The 22,492-nt window shown below is 43.5% G+C and overlaps 1 protein-coding gene across 6 annotated transcripts in view; it reads right to left on the bottom strand.

Moving 5' to 3' along the window:
• itsn1 (intersectin 1 (SH3 domain protein)) overlaps positions 1-22,492 on the bottom strand; it is an 85,021-nt gene that overhangs the window by 43,584 nt on the left and 18,945 nt on the right. For 4 of the 6 annotated variants that reach the window (XM_070542605.1, XM_070542600.1, XM_070542602.1 and 1 more), the window contains exons 2-16: positions 21,493-21,552; positions 14,897-14,989; positions 13,153-13,216; positions 12,778-12,938; positions 10,440-10,646; positions 10,158-10,236; positions 6,274-6,374; positions 6,134-6,197; positions 5,918-6,055; positions 4,203-4,297; positions 2,467-2,606; positions 2,195-2,317; positions 1,903-2,052; positions 1,592-1,732; positions 626-713 (exon numbers count right to left, since the gene is read on the bottom strand). In XM_070542605.1, the coding sequence (XP_070398706.1) occupies positions 626-713; positions 1,592-1,732; positions 1,903-2,052; positions 2,195-2,317; positions 2,467-2,606; positions 4,203-4,297; positions 5,918-6,055; positions 6,134-6,197; positions 6,274-6,374; positions 10,158-10,236; positions 10,440-10,646; positions 12,778-12,938; positions 13,153-13,216; positions 14,897-14,989; positions 21,493-21,520 (1,672 nt within the window). In that variant the 5' untranslated portion in view covers positions 21,521-21,552. Of the gene's footprint in view, positions 1-625; positions 714-1,591; positions 1,733-1,902; positions 2,053-2,194; positions 2,318-2,466; positions 2,607-4,202; positions 4,298-5,917; positions 6,056-6,133; positions 6,198-6,273; positions 6,375-10,157; positions 10,237-10,436; positions 10,647-12,777; positions 12,939-13,152; positions 13,217-14,896; positions 14,990-21,492; positions 21,553-22,492 lie in introns of all 6 variants that reach the window. The other 2 variants (XM_070542599.1, XM_070542598.1) reach the window with 1 other exon arrangement.

Raw genomic sequence — 22,492 nt, forward strand, 5'->3', positions numbered from 1 at the left:
TATTCCTCCTCCAGCGTCCTTAAATCTTCCAGTGCCCAGATCAACATTACTGGGATTTATTTTAAACAAGTAAAGCTGTAGCATAGTGGTGGCCATTTCTTACCAGAGTAAGTATTTATAATGCTAACATTAGGTTTTAACGGGGTTAAATACTGGCGGTGTTTGCTCCGAACCCAACTTCCGCCCCAAAAAATAAAAACACAACGAGTCTTGGGAAAATCTATAAAAGCAAATCTGCTGAAGTCCTTGACAGAAAACTTTATTTAGTGGTGATTTTGTTCGATTTGACGAACTTAAGGCTCAAAACCGCAGCAAGAAGTTAATGCGACAGCACTCATACTCACCGTGAGCGCCGTACTGCCTCGTCGTCTGCAGCGTGCTGTCTGTTTAACTGTGACTGGTCAAATAACGACACGTGACTAATACACTAGAATAAAGACCGTTTGTGAACAAAACATCCCCCCCGCCCCAATAAAAAGTCTTTGGATTTACATGATTCACGTGAACGCCACATTTGGCTTCAAAAACGGCAATTTTCGCCAAAAAGCTACAAGTTTGCGTGTTAGTTTGGTACAGGTGTGTCTAAGGATCGCATGATGGGTTAGGGTGTGTGTGTTGTACTCACGATGCAGACTGCTCTGCTGAACCTGTTTCAACTGGTCGTTCAGACACTGTTTATCAGGGATCAGCCTTCCCAGCCACTGCTGCGACTCCTGCACAACCAGAAAGGCCTTACAGCAGAAATATTTACAAACAAGTCTTAAAGCTGCTCTACAGAGGGCGCACCACGTGGTCGTTAGAGAAACTGCAGTCCGTAAAATTCTTATGCCCATGACGTTCAAACCTATTTATTATTTTTTCCCAAATTATTTACCTGTTTATTCATTATTATTAACTACCACCCTTAAGTAAAGGAAAACCTGTGTCAGGAGAAGCATTGGAAGGAGATGCTGATGTTAGTTGGCAGGTTTTTTGGAGAGTGCATTGGAGAACCAGGGGGATAGAGCTGGTGATTGCGGAACATTATCCCGGGATCAGTGAGCCGACATCGGACTGTCCTAGAAGGTTTTCCCACTCCCCATCCTGGTACTGAAACGTTTCAAAGTTCTGGAGCTTAGTACCAGACTGTGATGTGCAGCAGTGCCGTCTGCCAGTGTTGCATGACTCTGGACAGAAGGAGGTGGACATGCAGAGATCCAGGATGGAATTATCAGCCTTTGGGGCCACTTCTGAGTGCCCAAATCTGTCCAGAACCAGGAGGAGGAGCGGCCGGAGATGGACCGGGCATGATTTGCTGGCAGGATACATTTTTAAATGTATGTTTCCATTTGTTAGTTTAGGTTCTCTAGAAGCTAACTGAAGGAGAGCACAGCCTTCTCTTGAACGTGCATACATCATGACACATGCTCTCACAGTGTGGTACCGGCCCAAGCCCCTTCTAAATGAATGGAATTTCTTCCTCTACAAACAGTCGTGGCAAAAAGTTCTAGCTTCACTCGTATGGGTATAGATGTAAAATGGTTTTATGTAACCAAAACTATTACATAATGCAGCTTTCTGCTACAGCAGTAAAGACGGATGTAGAGCGTACCTGCAGCTGCTGCTGTAGCTGTGTGATTTCAGCGATGCGCGTTTCTCTGGTCTGATTGGTCTGCTCCATCTCCCTCCGCTGAGCCGACAGACGAAAACGAACATCTTTCAGTTTACCCTCCAACTGGTTCTTCTTATCATTCTGAAGAAACAAATACAGAAATTAGATTATGTACAACATCCTTTATCCTAGACAATAACTAGACGCCAACTTCGGACTAGGACAACATCACTGCTCCAAGCCGTGCCTGTAATGTTATGGATAAGATCCTCATGTGTGCTCTGTGCGTTCTGGATTATGTAACTGATTACCAGAGCCTCCAGTTCAAACTCCAGAGTCTTCTTCCTGGCTTTGAGCAGGACGATACTTTCTTGTTCTCTGTTTCTTTGCGTCAGAAGCTCCTGGCGACGCTGCCTCTCCCACTCCAGCTGACGCTGGCGCTCTAATTCCCTTTTAGCGGCCTGGAAATAAACAGCATAACAGAGTGAACTTGACAGTAAACGTCTTCAGTATGAACATCAAGAGATGTGGTTGACTGTAAACAGTTGCACAAGGTTGTCGGGACAAGCTGATAAGGTCAACAGCTGCAGCTCTAGATCATACCTCCCTCCTTTCTATCTCCTTGCGCCGCTCCTCTTCTCTTTGCCTCTCTAGCTCTCTCTGTTTCTCCAGTTGCTTCTCTAGTTCCTGCTGTCGCCTCCGCTCTTGCTCCAGCCGCTCGCGCTCCTGAAACATAAACATGCGGGTTAGTTGTTGAAGTCCCTTGTGCCGACAAGCAAAGTTACACTGAGAAGGTTTAAGACTAACTACAATCCCTGACTGATTCAAATTTCATCAAACACATTATGGAAATTAGAAATGTGCATCACATTTACCTTTCTCTCCTGTTCTTCTCGTTCTAGAGCAGCCAGCCGTTCCTGCTCTTTCCTCTGCTGCTCCTGAAGAGCCTGACGTCTCTTCTCCAATTCCAGGTTCCCTCGCTCAAAGTTCTCCCTCTTTTTATCCTCAAACGTCACTGAGGTGAGAGAATTTGTGAACAGGTCTTTATTTAGTGCAGTATTGGTGATTATGACTCACACTCAGACATTAAATCCAAACAGTCAGCATCTCAGAAAATTAAATTATGAAAAAGGACATTATAAACAGAAATGTCAGGCTTCTGAAAGGTCTGCGTGATTCACTGCATCCATGCAGCGTGGAGGCTACGTCAGGGCGACCCATCAGACTGTGGCTCTGCTCAGGTGTGATAGATCTCAGGCTGCTTTGCTAGCAGCCTTCAGGTCTTCTGCATCATTGGCTCAGGTGGTTTTCACCCTCTCCTCTCTTTCTCCAGACCTTGATCTCCAAATGACCTGCAGACTTTACTTTCATCTGAAAAGAGGACTTTGGGCCACTGAGCATCAGCCCAGTTCTCAGGTAGCCCAGGTATGATGCTTCTGGTGTCTCTGGTTCAGGAGTTGTTTGTCGTGAGGAATGTGACATCTGTAGGCTGTGTGTAGAAGCTCTAGATCAGTGGTTCCTAACCTTTTTCCTTTGCCTGTGTCAACGACAAGCCAGGACAGCCCAACCTCATCTCTTACCCCCCCCCCTCCGCACACACACACACAGCAAAAGTAATTAATGAAGTTGTGGGACCTCCTTGGGGGGTTACAGACCCCAGGGTGGGGACCACTGCTCTAGATGATCCATCTCCAGCATCAGTCGTGGTGAAGGTCCACCAGATTCCTGAATGAATGATCCCTTCCCTGCTCCTGCTGCTCCTTTTCCTACCACCTCTGTGAACATGCTTGGATGCATGCAGCTTCTTTAGCAATCACCTTCTGTGGCTTCCCCTCCTTGTGAACAGTGTCCACAACTGACATCTGGGCATGTGTCCAGTCAGCATTTGTCCTCATGGTTGTGTGTCCTACTGAGCCAGAATGAGACCATTCATCAGGCTTTCATGTGTGGGTTGGCCTGGTCAACATGCTCATTATCAGTCTGGATGCAGTGGAGTAAACATCTCCTCTGACTGCAGCTCGGACCTCCTTCTCCAGCAGCGGCAGCGTGAGGACAAACTGCTGTGAGGAGCACGCAGCAGTCTCAAGAGACAGCAGGAAGCTGTGTGCTTCATATCACAGTCTCCAAAAGCAACACGGCTCCACGCGTCTTTTGCCCCGCCCGCGTGCTCGGAGACATCCGCCTTCCTGAGAAGGCTGTGTGAACCAGACATCATTGTGTGAACGGAACCTGGCCCAACAAGACCGGACCGGGCCGAGCCAGATGTGAACGTGTCTTTAGGTGCACCTGCTGCAGGTGTTTGGAGTTATTTAGCTGATTAGTGTGACACCAAGAGTTTCCAGTCTCTAACTTTTCACAATATTCTAATTTTCTGAGACTAAAAGTTTGAGTTTTTGTCATCTGTAAGCAATATTCATCAGTGCAAAAAGAAATACAGGCTTGAGAAAAATTATATGTAATTAATCTACATCATTTATGAGTGTTACTTTCTGAAATAAGTGACAGAAATAGTCTGTTTTGATGCTTTTGTCATCGTTTTAGACGTGGCTGTAAAACAGCCGAGAGATGATGTAGTACCTGTTTGATGCCATGAAGAGATCAGAAAACTCACCCGGTAATTTCTTCTCCTGGCTGCTCTCCGTCTCCTCTTCCGGTTCCTCCTGAACACTCTTCTGGTCCGACTGAACACTGTCGCTTCGTACACGCCTAAACCACACACACGCAATCAACACACTCTTCTTCTTCTTCTACTGCTGTCAGTCTTGAGATTAATATCAATACATCATTACAGCTTTCATGTAAACAAGCGGTAATCAGCACGTTTTAGTTTTAACTTTGTTTCAACACCTGATGAGTTGCTGCACAGGTGATTCAACTAGGGACGTTCCGATCACTGGTTTTGCTCCCGATCCAATTCCGAGTCATTTGATTTTAAGCATCTCCCGATACCGAGTCCCAATCCGATACTTTAGAAATGCATTTAGAAACAAGGAGAACAAACGAGTTGTCCTTTAAGTTTTTAAATCATTAATGTGTTTCTTTCTTTCTGTATTTATGTCATTTCTTTAGTTTATTTGCTATAAAACATCACTAGTTTAGGACGTACATTAATAAGAAATGTGTTAAAATTGAGAAAGTATGTAAGAATAAATTGTCATTTATCATTTACATCAGTGTTGAACGCAGCACAACCTTTTACACCTCGTTAAATGCCCAGTTTGCACACATTACACGTGTTTATTACACTCCTTTTGCTGTTCATTTAAAAATACAACCAAATTACAGACATTTTCTCTTTTGAGATGACAACTATGCCCTGTGTTAGCTAGCTGCTGTATGTTATGGTGTGTGAATTCACAGACGTATTAAGGCTACAACTAAATCAGCTTTTTATCACCTTCATCAAAAATCAAGAGTCACAGGTCTCATGTCCAGACCAGACTTAGAGAAACGTATTCATGCTTTTATTTCTAGTTGGCTGGACTATTGCAATGGTCTCCTAACTGGTCTTTCCAAAAAAAGCTGTGAAGCAGCTGCAGCTTGTTCAGAATGCTGCTGCTAGATTTTTAACAAGAACTAAGAGAACGGAGCACATCACTCCTGTTCTTAGATCGCTACACTGGTTACCAGTAAACTACAGAATAGGTTTCAAAGTGCTCCTGCTAGTTTATAAATCACTCAATGGCACGGGACCAAAATACATGTCAGGTCTCATTCCTGTATACACACCCAGCAGGGCTCTGAGATCCCATGGAAACAATCAGCTGGTAGAACCTCGGGTCAGAACAAAACATGGTGGAGCTGCATTTAGCTACAATGCTGCTCACATATGGAATCAGCTTCTCCATGACCTCAGATGTGCCCCAACCCTAGTGTTGTTTACAACAAAACTAAAAGCCCTCAAGTACTCACCAGCCTTTAAATGAATTGTTTCTTATCATGCGTCGTCTCCACTGTACTCTGCCCTGTAACTTTGTCTCCTTTAGCTCTAAACTATAATTCTATTCATGTGTATTTTAATTTGTGTTTTTATGTTGTTTTCATATCATGTCCTGATAATTGTAAAGCACATTGAATTGCCTCTGTGTTTGAAATGTGCTCTATAAATAAAGCTGCCTTGCCTTGTTTTATATGGTTAAATCCAATTTTTCCAACCCGATTCCGATTTCCTGAAAATCTGATCGGATCAGAGCATGCCCAGATTCAACCACTGAACCTAGTGTGCTGGAGCAGAGAAACCACTAAAACCCTCCAGGACCAGTGATGTTGACTCTTACAGGACCAAACATGAGCCATCTGCTGCTGAGGTGTAATAATGACCTTTACCTGAAAGTTGGTGGGAGGTAATCTGGTGGCAACACTGGAGGAAGAGGTAACCCTGACATAGCCATATCTATGAGGTGCATAGCCAAGATGAACTCCTCAGCTGTTAGCTTTCCATCCTGGTCGATGTCAGACAGACCCCTAAAGAGAAAAACAACAAAACAAGTTCATATTGATGGCTATGGTTTCATTAGAAATGGTGGAATTTTAATACTATACCATATTGTGGCCAGCTGACTCTGAGGAAGACTGGACTGCATCAGGATAGTGCGAGCCTGGGGTCCTGAACAAGACAAGCACACTGAATAAAGATGTGATTCAGCTAACAACAACAGCAACATGCTAACGTGTCTATGTACCAGTGAGATATCCACTCATCATCTTGTCATGGGAGTTAAAAAGCTGTCTGTACTTGAGCCTGGAGGACTGAGGAACCACCCAATCAGAGGGAGGCTGAGGACTGGGATGGACAAAAAAGATCAATAAGAAACAGCGTCATGATGGGCTGCAATGATTACAAACTTTGGTGGTACGATTATAGTCGGAGAAGTAGGGCTGCTCAATTAATCGAATTTTAATCACGATTACGATCTGAGTTTTGAACGATTATAAAAACAAAACAAGCCGATTATTTGCTCCTCCCAATTGCGCTGCCCCGAGTTGCAAATGAAGCGCTCCACAGTGTTGCTAACTTAGCGACTTTGACGCTATTTCTAGCAGCTTTTCAGACCCCCGTCTTGACTTTTTAAATCTTAAAAGTACCTAGCGAACACCTCAGAAACATCTCTGGTAACCATTAGCTACTTTCTGGATAACTGTCGTTGACATTTCCTGCAGGTTAGCTAAACACTCCGCCTGCGCTCCGGACCGTTCTTCAAGACATTAGGAAAGGGAAAGATGCAGTGATGTGTCAGTCGCTAAAGAAACAGCTCTCAGAGTCGGCTCTGTTAGAGTAACCAGAGTGAGTGGCACACACACTGCACTTGCGGACTCCTGAGCCACTAAAAACAGTTAAATGTGCGTGTGCGGCACGCTAAACACACGTGCGGCTTGTCCCGATTGCTGTGAGACCGGGTTGGGGGTTGGGGGGGTGCAGCTGTGGTTGGGAAAATTATTACATTAACTGATGGACGACTTGTAAATAAATAGTTTATAAATAAGGTAGAAATAAGTTCCTCACACTGACAACTAATAACTAATCTCTCTGAGGACACGGTGCTAGTGCACTCTCCTACAGAACCTTGACACGACTAAATAAATGTTATACAACATTTTGTGAACATCAATTTATTTGCATTTAATTGTTATAAATGTCACTGTATAATTCTTGCTGTCAGTATTTGCAAGATATTGGTATTTGGGTCTGTACTGGTTAGACTTAAATGAGTTAAACCAAGGTCTATAGCCCTTGGGTCATAGACTATGAGCTATAAGTATATTGGTCTTTTTATACTGGTAATCAGGAGTTCTTTTAGTGATCATCTTGTTTCTTATTTCTTTTTGTCCTGATTGTGCCCTGAGCAACTTTATGACTGAACTAAAACAAATAAAATCAGCATAAATTGAAAAATCGTCCTAAATGATCGTGATCTCAATTTCAGTCACCATAATCATGATTATTATTTTTGCTATAATCGAGCAGCCCTACGGAGAAGTAATCACGGTTATTTTATGTGAATTAGTTTCACATCTGTATTATCATACATAAATCACACAAACACATACTAAATGACCCTCACGTATAAAGTATATGTAGCGTAGCATATGTGTTATATATTATGTATGTATGCATAGAGCTTTTCAGAGTCAGAGGACACCAAAGCACTTTACACTACAGAGTATCATTCACACGCTGGTGGTGATGAGCTGTAGTGTAGCTACAGCGGCCCTGGGGCGTGCTTACAGAGGTGAGGCTGATGAGCACAGGCGTCACCAGTCCCTCCGACAACCAACAGCAGGCAGGGTGCATTAAGTGTATTGCCCAAGGACACAACAGCTGCATTCTCCGCCAGGATTGATCCTACAACCCTCTGATTACTGGACAACACGCGCTACTTCCTGAGCCACTGCTGTTCTGATAAAGGTTTTGAACTCCACAAGATATTAATTGATGCTTATCAGAGATCCTGCTTAAAAAAACCATCCATCCATCAGGGTGGACCCCTACTTCACACTGGAAGCATCAGTGGAGTGGAACGGCGGCAGAACGGTTTGCTCGCGACTTTTGCTGCGATCCAGTACACATTGGGGAGTCTTGGCCGCTTAACGGCTTCCTTTTAGTCTATGCCATCCGTCATTAAACCAAAATGAAGGAAATCACATTTGATATCGCTGTTTGATGTCACATATGGTGTTGTTCCTCTCCACTGCCAGGATTAAAGCCATGAAAAACACACTGCTGCACTTCTGGAATGACGCTGGGACCAAAGAAGCCGTTGGGTCACTTGTACTGACATAATCTACGTAGAAATGAAACTACATTGCTTCAATAGTCTTTTATCTTGAACATTACCAGCGGTTTTACACTAAAACTGTACCTGATTTTCTGTCTAGCTCTATGTTAAATCACGTGTCCCAGAAGAAGATTGTGGCAAAAATAGAACCTGGTCTGGTCTTCAGCGGTGCGGTGTACTGCTTCTGGGACGTGCCTAAGCATGTCCACGTTGCAGGTGGTTTGAATCACCCCCAAAGCCTATAACGGATTCTAATTTGAAGCAGTGACATTTTGCTGCTCTGCGCCACCGATGCTTCCAGGGTGAAGTAGGGGTTAGGGTCAACACATAACACCGAAGGATGGAGACACCAAATTAAACGCGGCACTAAATTCCTACTAGAGACTGATTTGCAAACACAGAAGTCCAACCATGGAATTTCCAATGGAAGCAAAGTACATATGTTTGGAGGCAGAGGTATTTTGGTTTTTCTTACTTTTTGTTGAATTTTGTCTTTGTTGTTAGGTCGAGTGACATATAAAGTGTTTAAAATACAAATATATGAGAACATGAGAATAATACTTGTAAAAGAACGTGTTTTAGCTCTGTTTGTCGGATACAGAAGCACATCTTTAAAAAAGAAACGTGAAGGCGCCATCTTAAAAAAAACTGAAGGAGAAACTATTTGTGTGATATGCTTGTCAGCCACTAGATGGTGCCATCAGGTGAGAGAACTACTCCAGAAAGAGACCAAGTTAGGAACATTTCACCTGCCGTGGCCCAAACGCACTTTCCTTCTGCTCCACATAAACCTGAACTGGTCACCTGCTTGTGCGTCATCCAATGTCTCTAGGGGGCTTGCTGAAGAAGTTATAGGTTATATGAGGTTCTGGACTGCGGAGGCCTCAGACAGACTCATGGACATTTAAATGTTCTAGATGCTGAATCTGTGCACCGCTGCCGTACTGGAGGCAGAATAACGAGTGCTACTTCCACCAAAGTTTTAAAACCAAGGAACATCTCTCTAAAGGAAATAGCCAGAGGTTGGCAAGACTCGCTGAAAGAAGGGTTGCCACTTTCCAGATCTGGAAGCAGTCAACACCGCGCACAGGTCTGTCACAGACTAGCTCCAAGCTCCTCTTCTGTGCGCTGTCAACAGCAAGTTTTGGAGAATGTGTAAGAAAGCGTGAGATAGAGCTCAGATGCTCTGATGGGAATCTTGCCGTGATTTATTTTGATAGCTGGAGGAAAGAGTGACAGAACATTGCTGGATTGGTAGTCTTATTTTCTGATATTTATACATCTCCTCTCAAATTGGATAACTGCAATGCAACTCTACCACGGACTCTGTTTGTGCTGCAACACTGATGATTTTCTCCAGAGATAACACAAGCCAAGAGGAGTTATGTCGTGTGGTGGAGTTGCTAATGCTAACGGTTAGCGTCTACTAGTCAAGATGTTCTCTGCCGTTTGCTACACAACATTCCCCATTGTGAGCCATGATCATTGAGTGCATGAATGTTAGTGACAGTGTGAAGTCTGTCAGGCTTTTCAAATACTAGAGTTTTACCATCTGTTTTCTACCAGAAGCTAATGCAGGAGATAGGTGGAGGAGACTATTTTCATGCTCAGCCTGCATGTTAAATTCAGAGTGGCTGATCATTTTCAAAAACAACGGTTTCTCTGTGAACCTGCTCTTTAATACAGGAAAACCCCTACTGGGGTCACTGAAGGCACACACACACAGTCTCCTCCTTGATTGAAATATATCTGCCACATCATCTGATTAGTTAGATAAACATCAGACCTACCCGGCAGCATCAAACGACGAGCCTTTCTGCGGCTTGGTGCTGGAACGATTAAATGAAGAGGTTTTGTTCACGGGAGCAGCTGAGAGAGCAGAAGAGAACTTTTCAGACTGATGACAAATATTCATGTTTAACAAAAGTAAGAATTTTTGTACATTTTCCACATATTTAAAAATAACACTGCCTTCAAAGTCTTTGACCCCTCACAAGGATGAACGTAGAATCCTCTGACTGTTATGTAAACAAAAGCTTAGAGAGCAGAAGGAAGAGAAACGTTCAGACTACCTGGGTGAGGGAAGCCTGAGATGGGCGGTATCATGGCGGTGGGAGGAGCTCCATTGACAACAGGCTGAGGAAGGGGAGGAGGTACAGATGAGACGAGAGGGGGAGACACTCCAACCGGAATGGGGGGCAGGGGGAGGGGGGGCACAACCGGCAGGGGAGCTGAGATGGGAGCTGGTATGGGGGCCATAGGTGGCAAAGAAGGCATTCCTGGAGCAAAACAGAAGCAAACAAGATCTTATGTCATTTCTGTTCTAAATAAATGTTACGAGCAGAAGTTACACATTTATTCCAGTTAAAGGTTGAATGTGGAACACGGACACTATGGCAACATGTGTTTAGAGATGGTAGTGCAACAACAGACCACATTTTCCAGCCATCAGGGAGTAGGTTCACTACAGACACGTGAAGTGACCAGCCATGTCAAATTGTTTAGGGTAAGGAGTAATTTCTACTACTACGTTTATTTTACAACAGTATTCACCGTTAGAACATCTTCTGGGCTCAGAATCAGCAGCTTGACTTAACAAGTCGACCATTTTCCACAGTCCCAGCCACGCCCTGCCAAGCTGACTTTTTACTGCAACAGTGCCCTCTATTGGCTGGTAGATGTAAACATAAACCCAATGTCGCGAACGTCAAAATAAAAATTTGATTATTGTTTTTAAATATAGCTTTTATAGGAGAAACTGTACATTAACTCTGCACACCTCTGAACGCCCCGTGGAGGAATCACTTTTTAGAAATATGCAGTACAGGCCAAAGGTTTGAACACATCTTCTCATTCAATGTGTTTTCTTTGACGACCAGTTACATTTGGAGATTCTAACTGAAGGCATCAAAACTATGAATGACCGCATGTGGAGTTATGCACTTAACCAAAAAAGGTGAAATAACTAAAAACATGTTTTATATTCTATTTTCTTCAAAATAGCCACCCTTTGCTCTGATTACTGCTTTGCACATTCTTGGCGTTCTCTTGATGAGCTTCAAGAGGTAGTCACCTGAAATGGTTTTCCAACAGTCTTGAAGGACTACCTCTTCAAAGACTACCTCATTCCTACGCCCAACCACTAGGAATGTGAAATGGTGAAATTCTGGCGATATGATACGTATCACAACACGGGAAGACGATACGACATATCACAATATATTGCGATACATTCAGCCAGATGATATTTGCGTTTTTTTTAGACTGAAATTATTGTAGTAAAATTCAATAAACGGTCCAAACTGATAAGTAACATGTTTAACAAGAGGTGTCTGAAGCGTAATAGAGGGATTTACATTTCAGTGGTGGAAACAAAGCTCAGTGCACACGGCTGCTTATTAGCGGTCGGCGTTTGAATTGCAACAAAAGATAAGAAAACACACAAATGTTTGAATGAAAATTCTTCCAAAAATTCAATACACAGCTTTTGAATATCGATATAATATCACAGGGAAAATACTGCGATATATTGCCATATTGATATTTTCCTACATCCCTACCAGCCACCCTGGGGAGAAAACTAATTTCAGCCACTTGTATCCATGATCTAGTTTTTTCGGTCTCAACCCAAAGCTTGTGACCATGGATGAGGGTAGGAACGTATATTGACCAGTAAATCGAGGGCTTTGCTTTATCCTTATTTTTTCATGCTATTTAGAAAAATTTTATTTATATACATAAATAAAGCTCTTTTGAAATTTTTATTTCATTTTTTAATCTTATATTGTATTTTCAAGAGAAATGCTTTTTTGTCATGTTTGTCAGGTTTCTTTGGGCACCCGCTGTCTGATGCTGCACGCTGCAGCAGCGTCAATCTTTCCGGCTGGATGAGTGAATTTCTTCATCAGAGAGTAAATATTCTGCTTCCTAATCAGAATCAGTCATGACCAGACAAAGAGATCCGTCAACAAGGACCACACCTGCCGGCAATTGTAAGTTTTATCCCTCTAATATTCACCCTCTTCGTGCTGCGCTCGTCTCCTGTTCTCGTCACCATCCGGGGACCCTCTCGGCAGGAGGCAGTTTTCAAATGCTAAAAACTCCTTAATATAAACACACCCATAATTGTGGCTCAGCCTGAAATTACACATCTCCACTGTCTTCTGGTGTAAAGTGGTGTAAAGTAGTAACTTCATGAGGGATAATATTTGTAGATGTGGCTCGGTAAAGTCAGTAATGACATTTGTCACAATATTGCAACTTTGGTGCTTAAAAGGTTAAACACAGTGACCTTTTAAAAACAACACCCAAAAGCCTCTAGATGTTACAACAGTAGCTCATCCCATGAGTTCCACAGTCTCAGTGGGACATCAGGTGGACAGCAACACACAGGACACTGCTAAGTCTTACCAAAGCTGGTCTGGGGCGCTAAAGGTGGTGGAAGTTGTTTCAAACTGGGGGGAAGTGAAAAAGGCAGAGGGTGACCTTGAAGTTTCAGCTTGATGAGTTTCATGGCGATGGAGAACTCGTGTATGTCCATACGACCGTCACCATTCATATCAGCCAGAGCCCTGAAGACAGAGATTCATCGAAAATACACGTATTTAAAAGAATGTTCATCTGAATTATATGTATGTATATGTACACTTTAGTTTCTGATCAGTTGTCTTCACTTCACACACACACACACACACACACACACACACACACACACACACACACACACAGCGTAGTCTTAGACCATCTTAAATGTGTATGCATATACTTCCTGGGAGTGTGCCTGACCATATTTGGGCGAGAATGGGTGGGGGCAGCCCTGACAGAAGGAAAAAGTTCCTGGCCTGGTCACCTAAAAAATAAAACAAACAAAATGTGAGACGATCAGAGTCAGAAATAGCTGAGCTGCACGACTGCTTGGCTTCCGTAGGCTGTAGTCATGCTGGTCGCCTGTGGAGCAATAATATGGACTGTTAAAATACAAGCAGAGCCTCAGGTCGCTGCGATCGGAGATGGGCACCCTGGCCCTGGTCATGCTCTGCCTCGGTCAGAGCGGGTCGGAGATCAGTGGAGCAACATACTAACTCAAGCTAACTGAAGTTTTTCGGGCATTTTTAGCAAGAGAAATGTGGTAAAGCAACTCGAAAATCAACTCAAAGAGAAACAGTGCTCCTGCAATCTCCCTCAGAAAGCTCCACAGGCATGCAGCAAAACTAAAACCTAGCATGAAAGCCAGGCGGACGGGTTGCGTGTCTCGGCCCCTTTGGGAGATGGCGGCTTGGGGCAGCCTGCGTGAAGCAGCTGTTCCTGGCCAAGCGAAGGAGAAGCAGGGCATCCTGTTTGCTGGGCTTACTCCTCAATGTTGAAGTGGCAGATTCACAGATCTCTGATCGCAGGACTGCCACTGTTAAAGGGAAAGGCACGTTATCAAAACTCGCCAAACCTCTCTGCAGCGAAGACCTCACAAATCTTTGACTGCAGATTAGCGGCAAAGCCCCAAAGTCTCTGCTAGCTAGCCTCAGTCAGCTTGAGTTTCTGGACCCAGTCAGCCAGCCCCACCAACACGTTATATTTCAACCCATCTTTGAGCAAGCAGCATTTCCCTCCATTCATCCAGCGAGATAAAATACAGAAATATAATTTTATTTGCTGATAAAAAATAAGCAGAAACTGCTTGGATGGCCTGTTAGCGCAGTCAATAACCACAGCTTGTGGACTTGTGTTCAAATAATTCTATGACTAACATCCAAACACAAACACACAGAGGACACACCTAAAGTTCACAGACGGGAAATGGCCGAACATCTATTAACGTGAGGCCTTGCCCAAAGCTGACGTGGCTCATTCATTATTCAGATTTATAAGCATGTAATTACACTTAAACAGATGAGTTACAAAAACACTCACCCCCCTCAGAGTTGTCATGAGTGTAAACTAGATCTATTAAACTTAAAAGTTTTTTGCACCAGGCTGTAAACATGTTTATTTCTGCTGTGAAATAGGCATTTTAACATGGGAGTCAATGAGGATTTTCTCTTTTCTGCTGCCAACCCCAAGTGGATGAGGGTGGAACTGCAATTTTAGCCTCTCCTTCTTGGCTTCATAAAATTCAGACCAAAACGGCCCCTTCATTGACACTTTAATGAAGTGTAATTCAGTAAATGTTGTTATAGAAATATAATGGTAATATAATAGTCATTAACTAGTACTGCGCTGTTACAATTCTACCACATTTCCAAAGCAGACAAATAAAGGCTTATCCAATTATTCGATTAATCGACCAATTACTGTGGCAGGCTAATCGATTATTAAAATAACCGATGGCTGCAGCCCTTACTTATAGAAGAAAAAAACCTGTAAAATCAAAATTAATTGTGCAATGATATTTATCTATCCATCTATAAATGATGTGGTTCTGTTAGAACATCAAAACCTTTTGGACTTCAGCTAAAGTTATGTGACCAGAGGCTGTTGGGGGGTGCTGTTCTCAGGCTATTGTTGGAAGAGTAACCGAATAAAGAGTGTCTGTTACCTGTTATGTAACCTCCAGCGGTCGGAGACAGGCTGTGAAACTGCTGATCATGTTTGGCTCTCTCATCCACAGAGATCTGAAACACATCTGGACCTACGACACCCAAACCAAAAGGATATGGTTATAATTCCAGGACAAAGCCAGACACCGACAGCGTCAAACGAGCAGAATGAGAAAGATGTATTAGTCAGCAGTTTCACTTCTTGTGTGAAGGTATTTAGTACAGAGAGTCCACTCAGAGCGGTGAGTAAAGGTGAGGAGGAGGAAGTGATGAAGACAGAAACTACAAACTAATGTGGAAGTAAATCACTAACAAAGAGAATATTCTGGCCAGATATTTAAATATAAACACATAAATGTTTGTTTTAAGGTTATAAACCTCACTCTAGCTGACTTTAAACTTTGGTTTGATAATGAGATGTAACAAAGCCTAGCTTATCTATCTCATGCAGTAATTGGTCCTAATGGCCTGAGAATCTTGATTTTCACCATTATTCTGGACCAATTAGATGTTTATGTTTATGTATTTAGCAGAAGCTTTTGTCCAAAGCGACTTACAAGTGATTATCGGCATGTTGCCCTTGAGGCTAACAACAACAATAACAACAACAACTTGACATCAATCATGGAGAGGAGGGAACAAGGAGTGGACAGTAGAGAGGGGGGACGGGTGCAGGGAGGGTGCTAGTTTAGAAGATGCTCTCTGAAGAGCAGGGTCTTCAGGAGTTTCTTGAAAATTGAAAAGGAAGCCCCTGTTCTTGTAGCGCTTGGTAGGTCATTCCACATATGTGGAACGATGCATAAGAAGAGCCTGGATTGTTCTGAGCGTGGTGTAGGCACTGATAGCCGATGATCTGGTGATGACCGGAGCGGCCGGGCCAGGACGTAAGTCTTTGCAAGAGGATTCGGGTAGATGGGAGCCGTACCATCTCGGACTTTGTATGCTAGTGTTAGCAATTTGAATTTGATGCGTGCTGCTAGCGGTAACCAGTGGAGCTCAATGAACAGAGGGGTGACGTGTGCTCTTTTTGGCTGATTGACGACCAGACACGCCACTGCATTCTGGACCATTTGAAGAGGTCTCACAGTACAGCCTGGAAGACCAGTTAGAAGGGCATTGCAGTAGTCGAGGCGGGAGATGACGATAGATTGCAGCAGGAGCTGGGTGGTGTGTTGTGCTAGGTATGGTCTGATCTGTCGTATGTTATACAGCGCAAAGCGGCATGAACGAGCAACAGAGGTAACATGATCTTTAAAGGTCAGGTGTTCATCAATCACAACACCCAGATTTTGAACTGCCTTTGAAGGAGCCAGGATAGGAAGTCATTTTAGATTGAGATATTGTGCTGTATGGATGGTTTTGCTGGGATGAAAAGTAGTTCAGTTTTAGAGAGGTTGAGTTGGAGATGGTGGGATTTCATCCATTTTGACATGTCAGAGAGACGGTTAGATATTCGTGCAGAGACAGTGTGGTCGTCCGGTGGAAAGGACAGATAGAGCTGGGTGTCGTCTGCATAGCAGTGGTAGGAGAAGCCATGTGATCCAATGATCTCACCCAGTGAGGTGGTGTATATGGCAAAGAGAAGAGGTCCTAGTACAGAGCCCTGGGGGACTCCTGTGGCAAGACGATGCACGGTAGAGGATTGTCCAAGCCAAGATACACTGAATGATCATCCTGTGAGGTACGATTCAAACCAGGTGTGTGCTTTCTCTGTGATGCCCATGCTAGAGAGTGTGGAGAAAAGGAAGCCATGGTTGAAAGTGTCAAATGCAGCCGATAAGTCGAGCAGGATAAGCACTGAGGATTTGGCAGTCGCTCTAGCTTCTTTTAAGGATTCAGTCACTGCTAACAGAGCAGTTTCAGTGGAGTGGCCCATTTTGAACCCAGATTGGTAAGGGTCAAGCAGACGGTTTTGTGAGAGGTATTCTGTGATCTGCTTGAAAGCCATCCTTTTAAATGATTTTGGACAGAAAAGGGAGGAGATAGGTTGGTAGTTCTACACATGATTTGGAGGAAGAGATGTTTTTTTTTAGCAGCGGTTTAACCTGAGCATGCTTGAGAGAGGTGGGACCGGATGTCAGTGAAGCGTTGATCACACGTGTGACTGCTGCGGCTACTGTAGGAGCAATAGCCGCTTAGTTGGAATGGGGTTGAGTGGACATGTAGTAGGGCGGCTGCACGTGAGAAGCTTGGACACACAGTTCTCAGTGACAGGGAAAAAAGAGGAAAATGAAGCAGTACGGCTTGAGATGGTTGGGCTAGAAGGAGTTTGTGGTAGCGAATGTTCAGGAATGGCCAGTTGAGTAAACTGTTTGCTTATAGCTGCCACTTTGTCAGTGAAGAATGAGGAAAAAGTGTCAGCTGATAGATTGTTGGTAGGAGGTGGAGACGGAGGGTTGAGCAGAGTTTTGAATGTTGAAAATCGTTTCTGAGAGTGAGTAGAACTGAGAATTTTGTCAGTGTAGAAAGCTTTCTTTGCATCAGTGATGCTGGCAGAGAATGAGGACAGTAAATCATGAAATTTCAATAGATCACCAGGATCTTTTGTTTTGCGCCATTTCCGTTCTGCAGCTTTAAGATTGGTGCGTAGAGACCGGAGGGTATCATTTAGCCAAGGGTGCGACTGAGAGGATCTAGCTGGTCTAGTGGCTAAAGGGCACAAGTTGTTAAGACAAGAGCAGAGTGTGGAGCAGAGTGACTCGGTGGCATCATTCACTTCATAAGCAGAGAATGTGCTGGGAGATGGAAGAGTGGAGGCAACAAGAGAGGAGAAGTGGTTGGGTGCCAGATTGCGGAGGTTTCGGTGGAATGAGACCATTGGGGAGGAAGCAGTGAACGCCCTTGTAGAGTCGTGCTGAAATGGATGAAGTAATGATCGGAAAGTGTCAGCGTTGTGACAAAGATTGTGTCTATGGCTCAGTTTCTGGTGAAAATGAGGTCAAGTGCTTTTCCAGCTTTGTGAGTTGGAGAACTTTGTACTAGTTTTAGATCAAATGATGACATTAGTGACAGGAAGCCTGATGAGCTGTCCAGGTGAATATTCATGTCTCCAAGAACCATTGTGGGACAGTCGTGCTCAGGAATGGAGGAAAGCAGGGTGTCGAGTTCATCAAGAAAGCCTACGAGTTGACCTGGTTAGTGATATATGACAACCAAACAGAATTTTTTCAGTACAGTTACCTGGATGGCATGGTATTCAAAGGAGTTGTATTTAGTGATGGGTAGCAACTGACTGTATATCTCCATTTGTTGGAAATTAACATGCCCGTTCCACCACCTCGGCCAAATGCACGAGAAGTGTGGGTGAAAGTGTGGTTAATCAAGAGAGCAGATGGGGTAGCATTGTCACATGGTTTGATCCAGGTCTCAGTGAGAGCCAGTGCATCGAGTGACAGGTGGTAGGGTTTCCCTTACATAGCCGTAGCCGTGGCGGCCCGCCACGGCTGAAATTCCACTGCCACGCCTACAAGATCCCAAGTTTTTTTTGTTTTGTTTTTCTTTCTTTTTTTTTGCGCCGTTTCCCAAAGAAGCAGCAGGAACTACTATGTTGTCGCTTGTGATCACAGCCGGCGGGCAACAAAGAGGAGCAGGCAGGGCACGGTGAAGTTACAGCATAAGTTACTGAGTTTAAAATTAGAAAGGTAGCAGTGGATATAATGCCTTTTGGTTTACATGTTTCAGCAGCATTAAGATAAATGAGTGTTGACGATCTTGACAGGGTTTCCTCCAGTGCTTATTAGGCCAGGTTTTCCTCCCCCCACCAGGCTAAGCATCACTTATTCATGTAAAATTTATTTATTTTTTCATGTCTGACTTCAACCACATCTAATACTGCATTACGGCGTGAGCGCAACGGCGAAAACTTAAGATCGATGTGTGAGCAGCCTGAGAGGTCGGGTGTTTTCATCTGAACCCTTAAAACACATATGTCAAACTCAAGAGCATTTTTATGTGGCCCGCGAGATAAATATCAAAAATATATTAAAACTGGCCCGCTGGCCGATTTTACCGCAAAGACTTCAACTCCCATGATGCTTTGCGGCGTTAACACGGAGCACAATGCAACTAGTAGCACAGCATAACGCGGCGTTATGCTGTGCTACTAGTTGCAAACAGGTGTTCATGCAGCAGCTGATTACAATGGTTGAGACCTAGATCACCTGTTCAGGGAGGGGAGAAACAGCTCGTTCGCAGCCCCTGATTGCACTTATTGTTTTCAGATGGCCCAAACCGGAGCTACTAGACAACAGGATTACCCACAGATGAGTTTCCTTCTCTTTCCCAATGGAAGATAGTGCAAAGCAAAAGTTTAAGAAGACAAAAACAAGCACTAACAGACAGGTCCTTGGGTGCAGATTCAAGACTGAATTCAAGATGCTGACTTAGCTTCCATCTAGCACAGAGCCGCTCAGAGCAAAGCTCTTCTTAAAGGCCAGCGAACAGGTCCATTCTGCACTACTGACAACAGGAATGTTTATTTAACTCTGAAATATTGTTTTTATTTGTGCCGAGTCCGACTCTTTTGTGAAGCCGAGACAGGGCTGGGATATTTGGATAATAGGGAGCCTAAGTCTCCTCCCTTTCAGGTCGTCTCATTGGTTCCCGGAAGAACGAAAAAATGAATGCAAATCAACAAGGCTAAAAGAGCTATTTTCTAATCCGCTTTGCCGGCTTACGCCCTGGATCACACATATGTTGTGCTGCATTTTAAATTAAAAGTATTGATGGGTGTTTCGACCACACCTGTCCCATACTTTGAGATTTATCAGCTTGTAAAAGTTTGTAATTAGCATGACTACACATCAGACATCGGCACGTCGCATATATGACAAGATTCTCCTATCCCCTAGCTTAGCTGCTACTTACCAAATGGCCAGATTTATGGTGGTTCAGTCCCTCTGAAGAAAGGATTTAAAGTTTGCTGAACTTACAGCCATTTTTCCTCTATTTTTCTCGGTGTCTGCTTCGATGACGTCACTTTTGTGAAGCGCATCTCTAGTCCTGGACTTATTTTCACACAAAACCTAAAATAACCTTTCCCCCCGTTCGAAAACAAGTGAGTACTTGGTATCAGAAAGCTTCTTTAAAAATCACGGACATTATATGTGAAATCCATGGAACAAAACAAGCAGAATTAGAAAATAGCGTTTTTAGCCCCTTTGACATGCATTCAGTTTTTCGTTTCTCCAGGGACCCATAGTGTGGAAGTAGATGGGCGTGACTTAGGCTCTCTATAGGGAAAAAAGGTTGAAACTGTAAAAATAAAAGTTGAAACTAAATGTCAAACATTGAACTTACAATGTGAAAAACAAAAAACATGTTCAAAATAATACATTTTTGATTCAGTTTGTAATCAATTAAAATTTATTTTAATAGCGCCAAATCACGACAAGTCGTCTCAAGGCACTTCACACAGTTAACATTCCAATACAGGTCAGTTCATTAAGCCAATCAGTAAAAAGTTTCCTATATAAGGAACCCAGCAGATAGCATCGAGTCACTGACTAGTTTCAGAGTCTTTACAGCAATCCTCATACTAAGCAAGCATGCAGCGACAGTGGAGAGGAAAACTCCTAGCCTGGCAAGCCAGAAAAGATAAATATATTATTTAGTTTGGCAACGCGCCATTGACGGCTCTCGGTCGTGGGGCAGATTCTACTGTTGTCTTTCAAACGATCTACACATGCTACTGGACAATGAACAACGTGACGCACTCACTGCAACGATTGTCCGTAGACGAGGCGGTCCGCTGGTGAAGAAGGCAAAAATACATCCTTCTTTCTAAATAAAAGAACTGAAATACATCTAGCTGCTACTCATTCTAATAAAGCCAAAGTCCAAATAGTTAAAAATTGATGTAAAAGACGTTGCAAATGAGTTGTCGCCATCTTGTTTCACTCTGTTGCATCATTCCCCCCCCCCCCCCCCCAGACGAATAGAGGGCCCTGATTGGCCCACAAAGCGGATAAAGTGCTGGGAGCGCTATTATTGGCCCACCATCATAGACCAATCACAGCTCTCTATGTGTTTGAAACCCCTCTAGAGAGCTGTGATTGGCCAGCCAGAATGCTGCTAGGGGCTGCAGATGTTCCAAAGGAGCGTTCCTAGACCAAACTTTGCAAAGCAAGAATTTGGTCTCGTTCACTAGGCTAGAAAACTCCCTTTTAACAGGAAGAAACCACCAGAGGATCCTAGCTCAGTATAAGCAGCCATCCACCACAACGCACTGGGGATCAAGAAGACAGAGCAGACACACACAAACACACACTTGCATTTATATGCTTTTGTGGACCTCCAGTGACTTCCATTCATATTAGTGACTCCACTATGCCAAACCCATAACCATTCTCTAACCTTAACCAATGGGGTTCTATTTCTAACCCTAACCTAAACTAACCTTAACATTAATTCACACCATACCTCTAAAACCACGTTAAACATGTCCCCACAATGTGGAAATGTCTCCACACTATAGGGTAAAGTCAAAATTTGTCCACTTAAACATATAAACACAAGTAAACACACACACACACACACACACACACACACACACACACACACACACACACACACACACACACACACACACACTGACCTGTGAATGTGGTGGGGAACTGCGCCATGGTACACTCAGTCTTCTATAACTACACAACACCTGAAATAACAAAATGACAGAAACAACAAATCAACATTTTCTTTGTTGAGAAACAAATAACCAAACACATTAATAAGTCTTACTTCCACTGATGAGCATTACTCGGTGGTTATGCTGCATATCCAACTGTTAAACAGCACGTTAAAAACTAAGTAAAGTCTGGATAGCTTGGTGGTCCACCATCCAGTGTTTGTGAAGGTCATCAGCAGCTTGAGATTACGTGTTTCCAGACTCACTTTGTTTCAAAGCCACAAACATTTTCATTTATTTATTGTTAATCATTAAAGGCTTTATTAAATGTTTACAAATCCTGTAACCCACATCTGAGAAATGGAGGTAACAGATCAAGGACAGGAGCTCCAGCTCCTCCAGTGCCTCCCAAAAACCCTCCAAAGGGAGGTGAGCAGGAGGCATCTTAACCAGAGGCCAGAACCACCTTGACTGACCCGTTCCAATAGCAGCTCATCTTCTTAGTGCTTCTTAGCATAGTGTGACACAACTCACACAAACAGCAGGTGAGTAAACAAAGTAATTAGTTTTTCCTGCAGAACATAAACAAAATGATGCCAGTTTTACTAAATAATGATGAGTAATTTGCCCAAATTATAAGAAGTACTTTGTTGTTCAGCTTTGATAGCATCTACACTGGAGGTCACTAATATATGTGCAGCGTGTCCCAGAGATAATTACTTCACCTACAGCAGGGTGTGTGTGTGTGTGTGTGTGTGTGTGTGTGTGTGTGTGTGTGTGTGTGTGTGTGTGTGTGTGTGTGTGTGTGTGTGTGTGTGTGTGTGTGTGTGTGTGTGTGTGTGTGTGTGTGTCCTATTATCAACAGAGCAGCTAAACAAACCTGGTCAGAAGAATTAATACAGAAGTCCCATAGAAATGTTCCACTGGAATCCCACTGAAGTTGTATGTATGAGAACTTTTTAAATGGCTG

Source organism: Nothobranchius furzeri, chromosome 12 (genome assembly GCF_043380555.1).
Source record: "Nothobranchius furzeri strain GRZ-AD chromosome 12, NfurGRZ-RIMD1, whole genome shotgun sequence".
In the NCBI taxonomy this organism is placed as follows: Eukaryota; Metazoa; Chordata; class Actinopteri; order Cyprinodontiformes; family Nothobranchiidae; genus Nothobranchius; species Nothobranchius furzeri.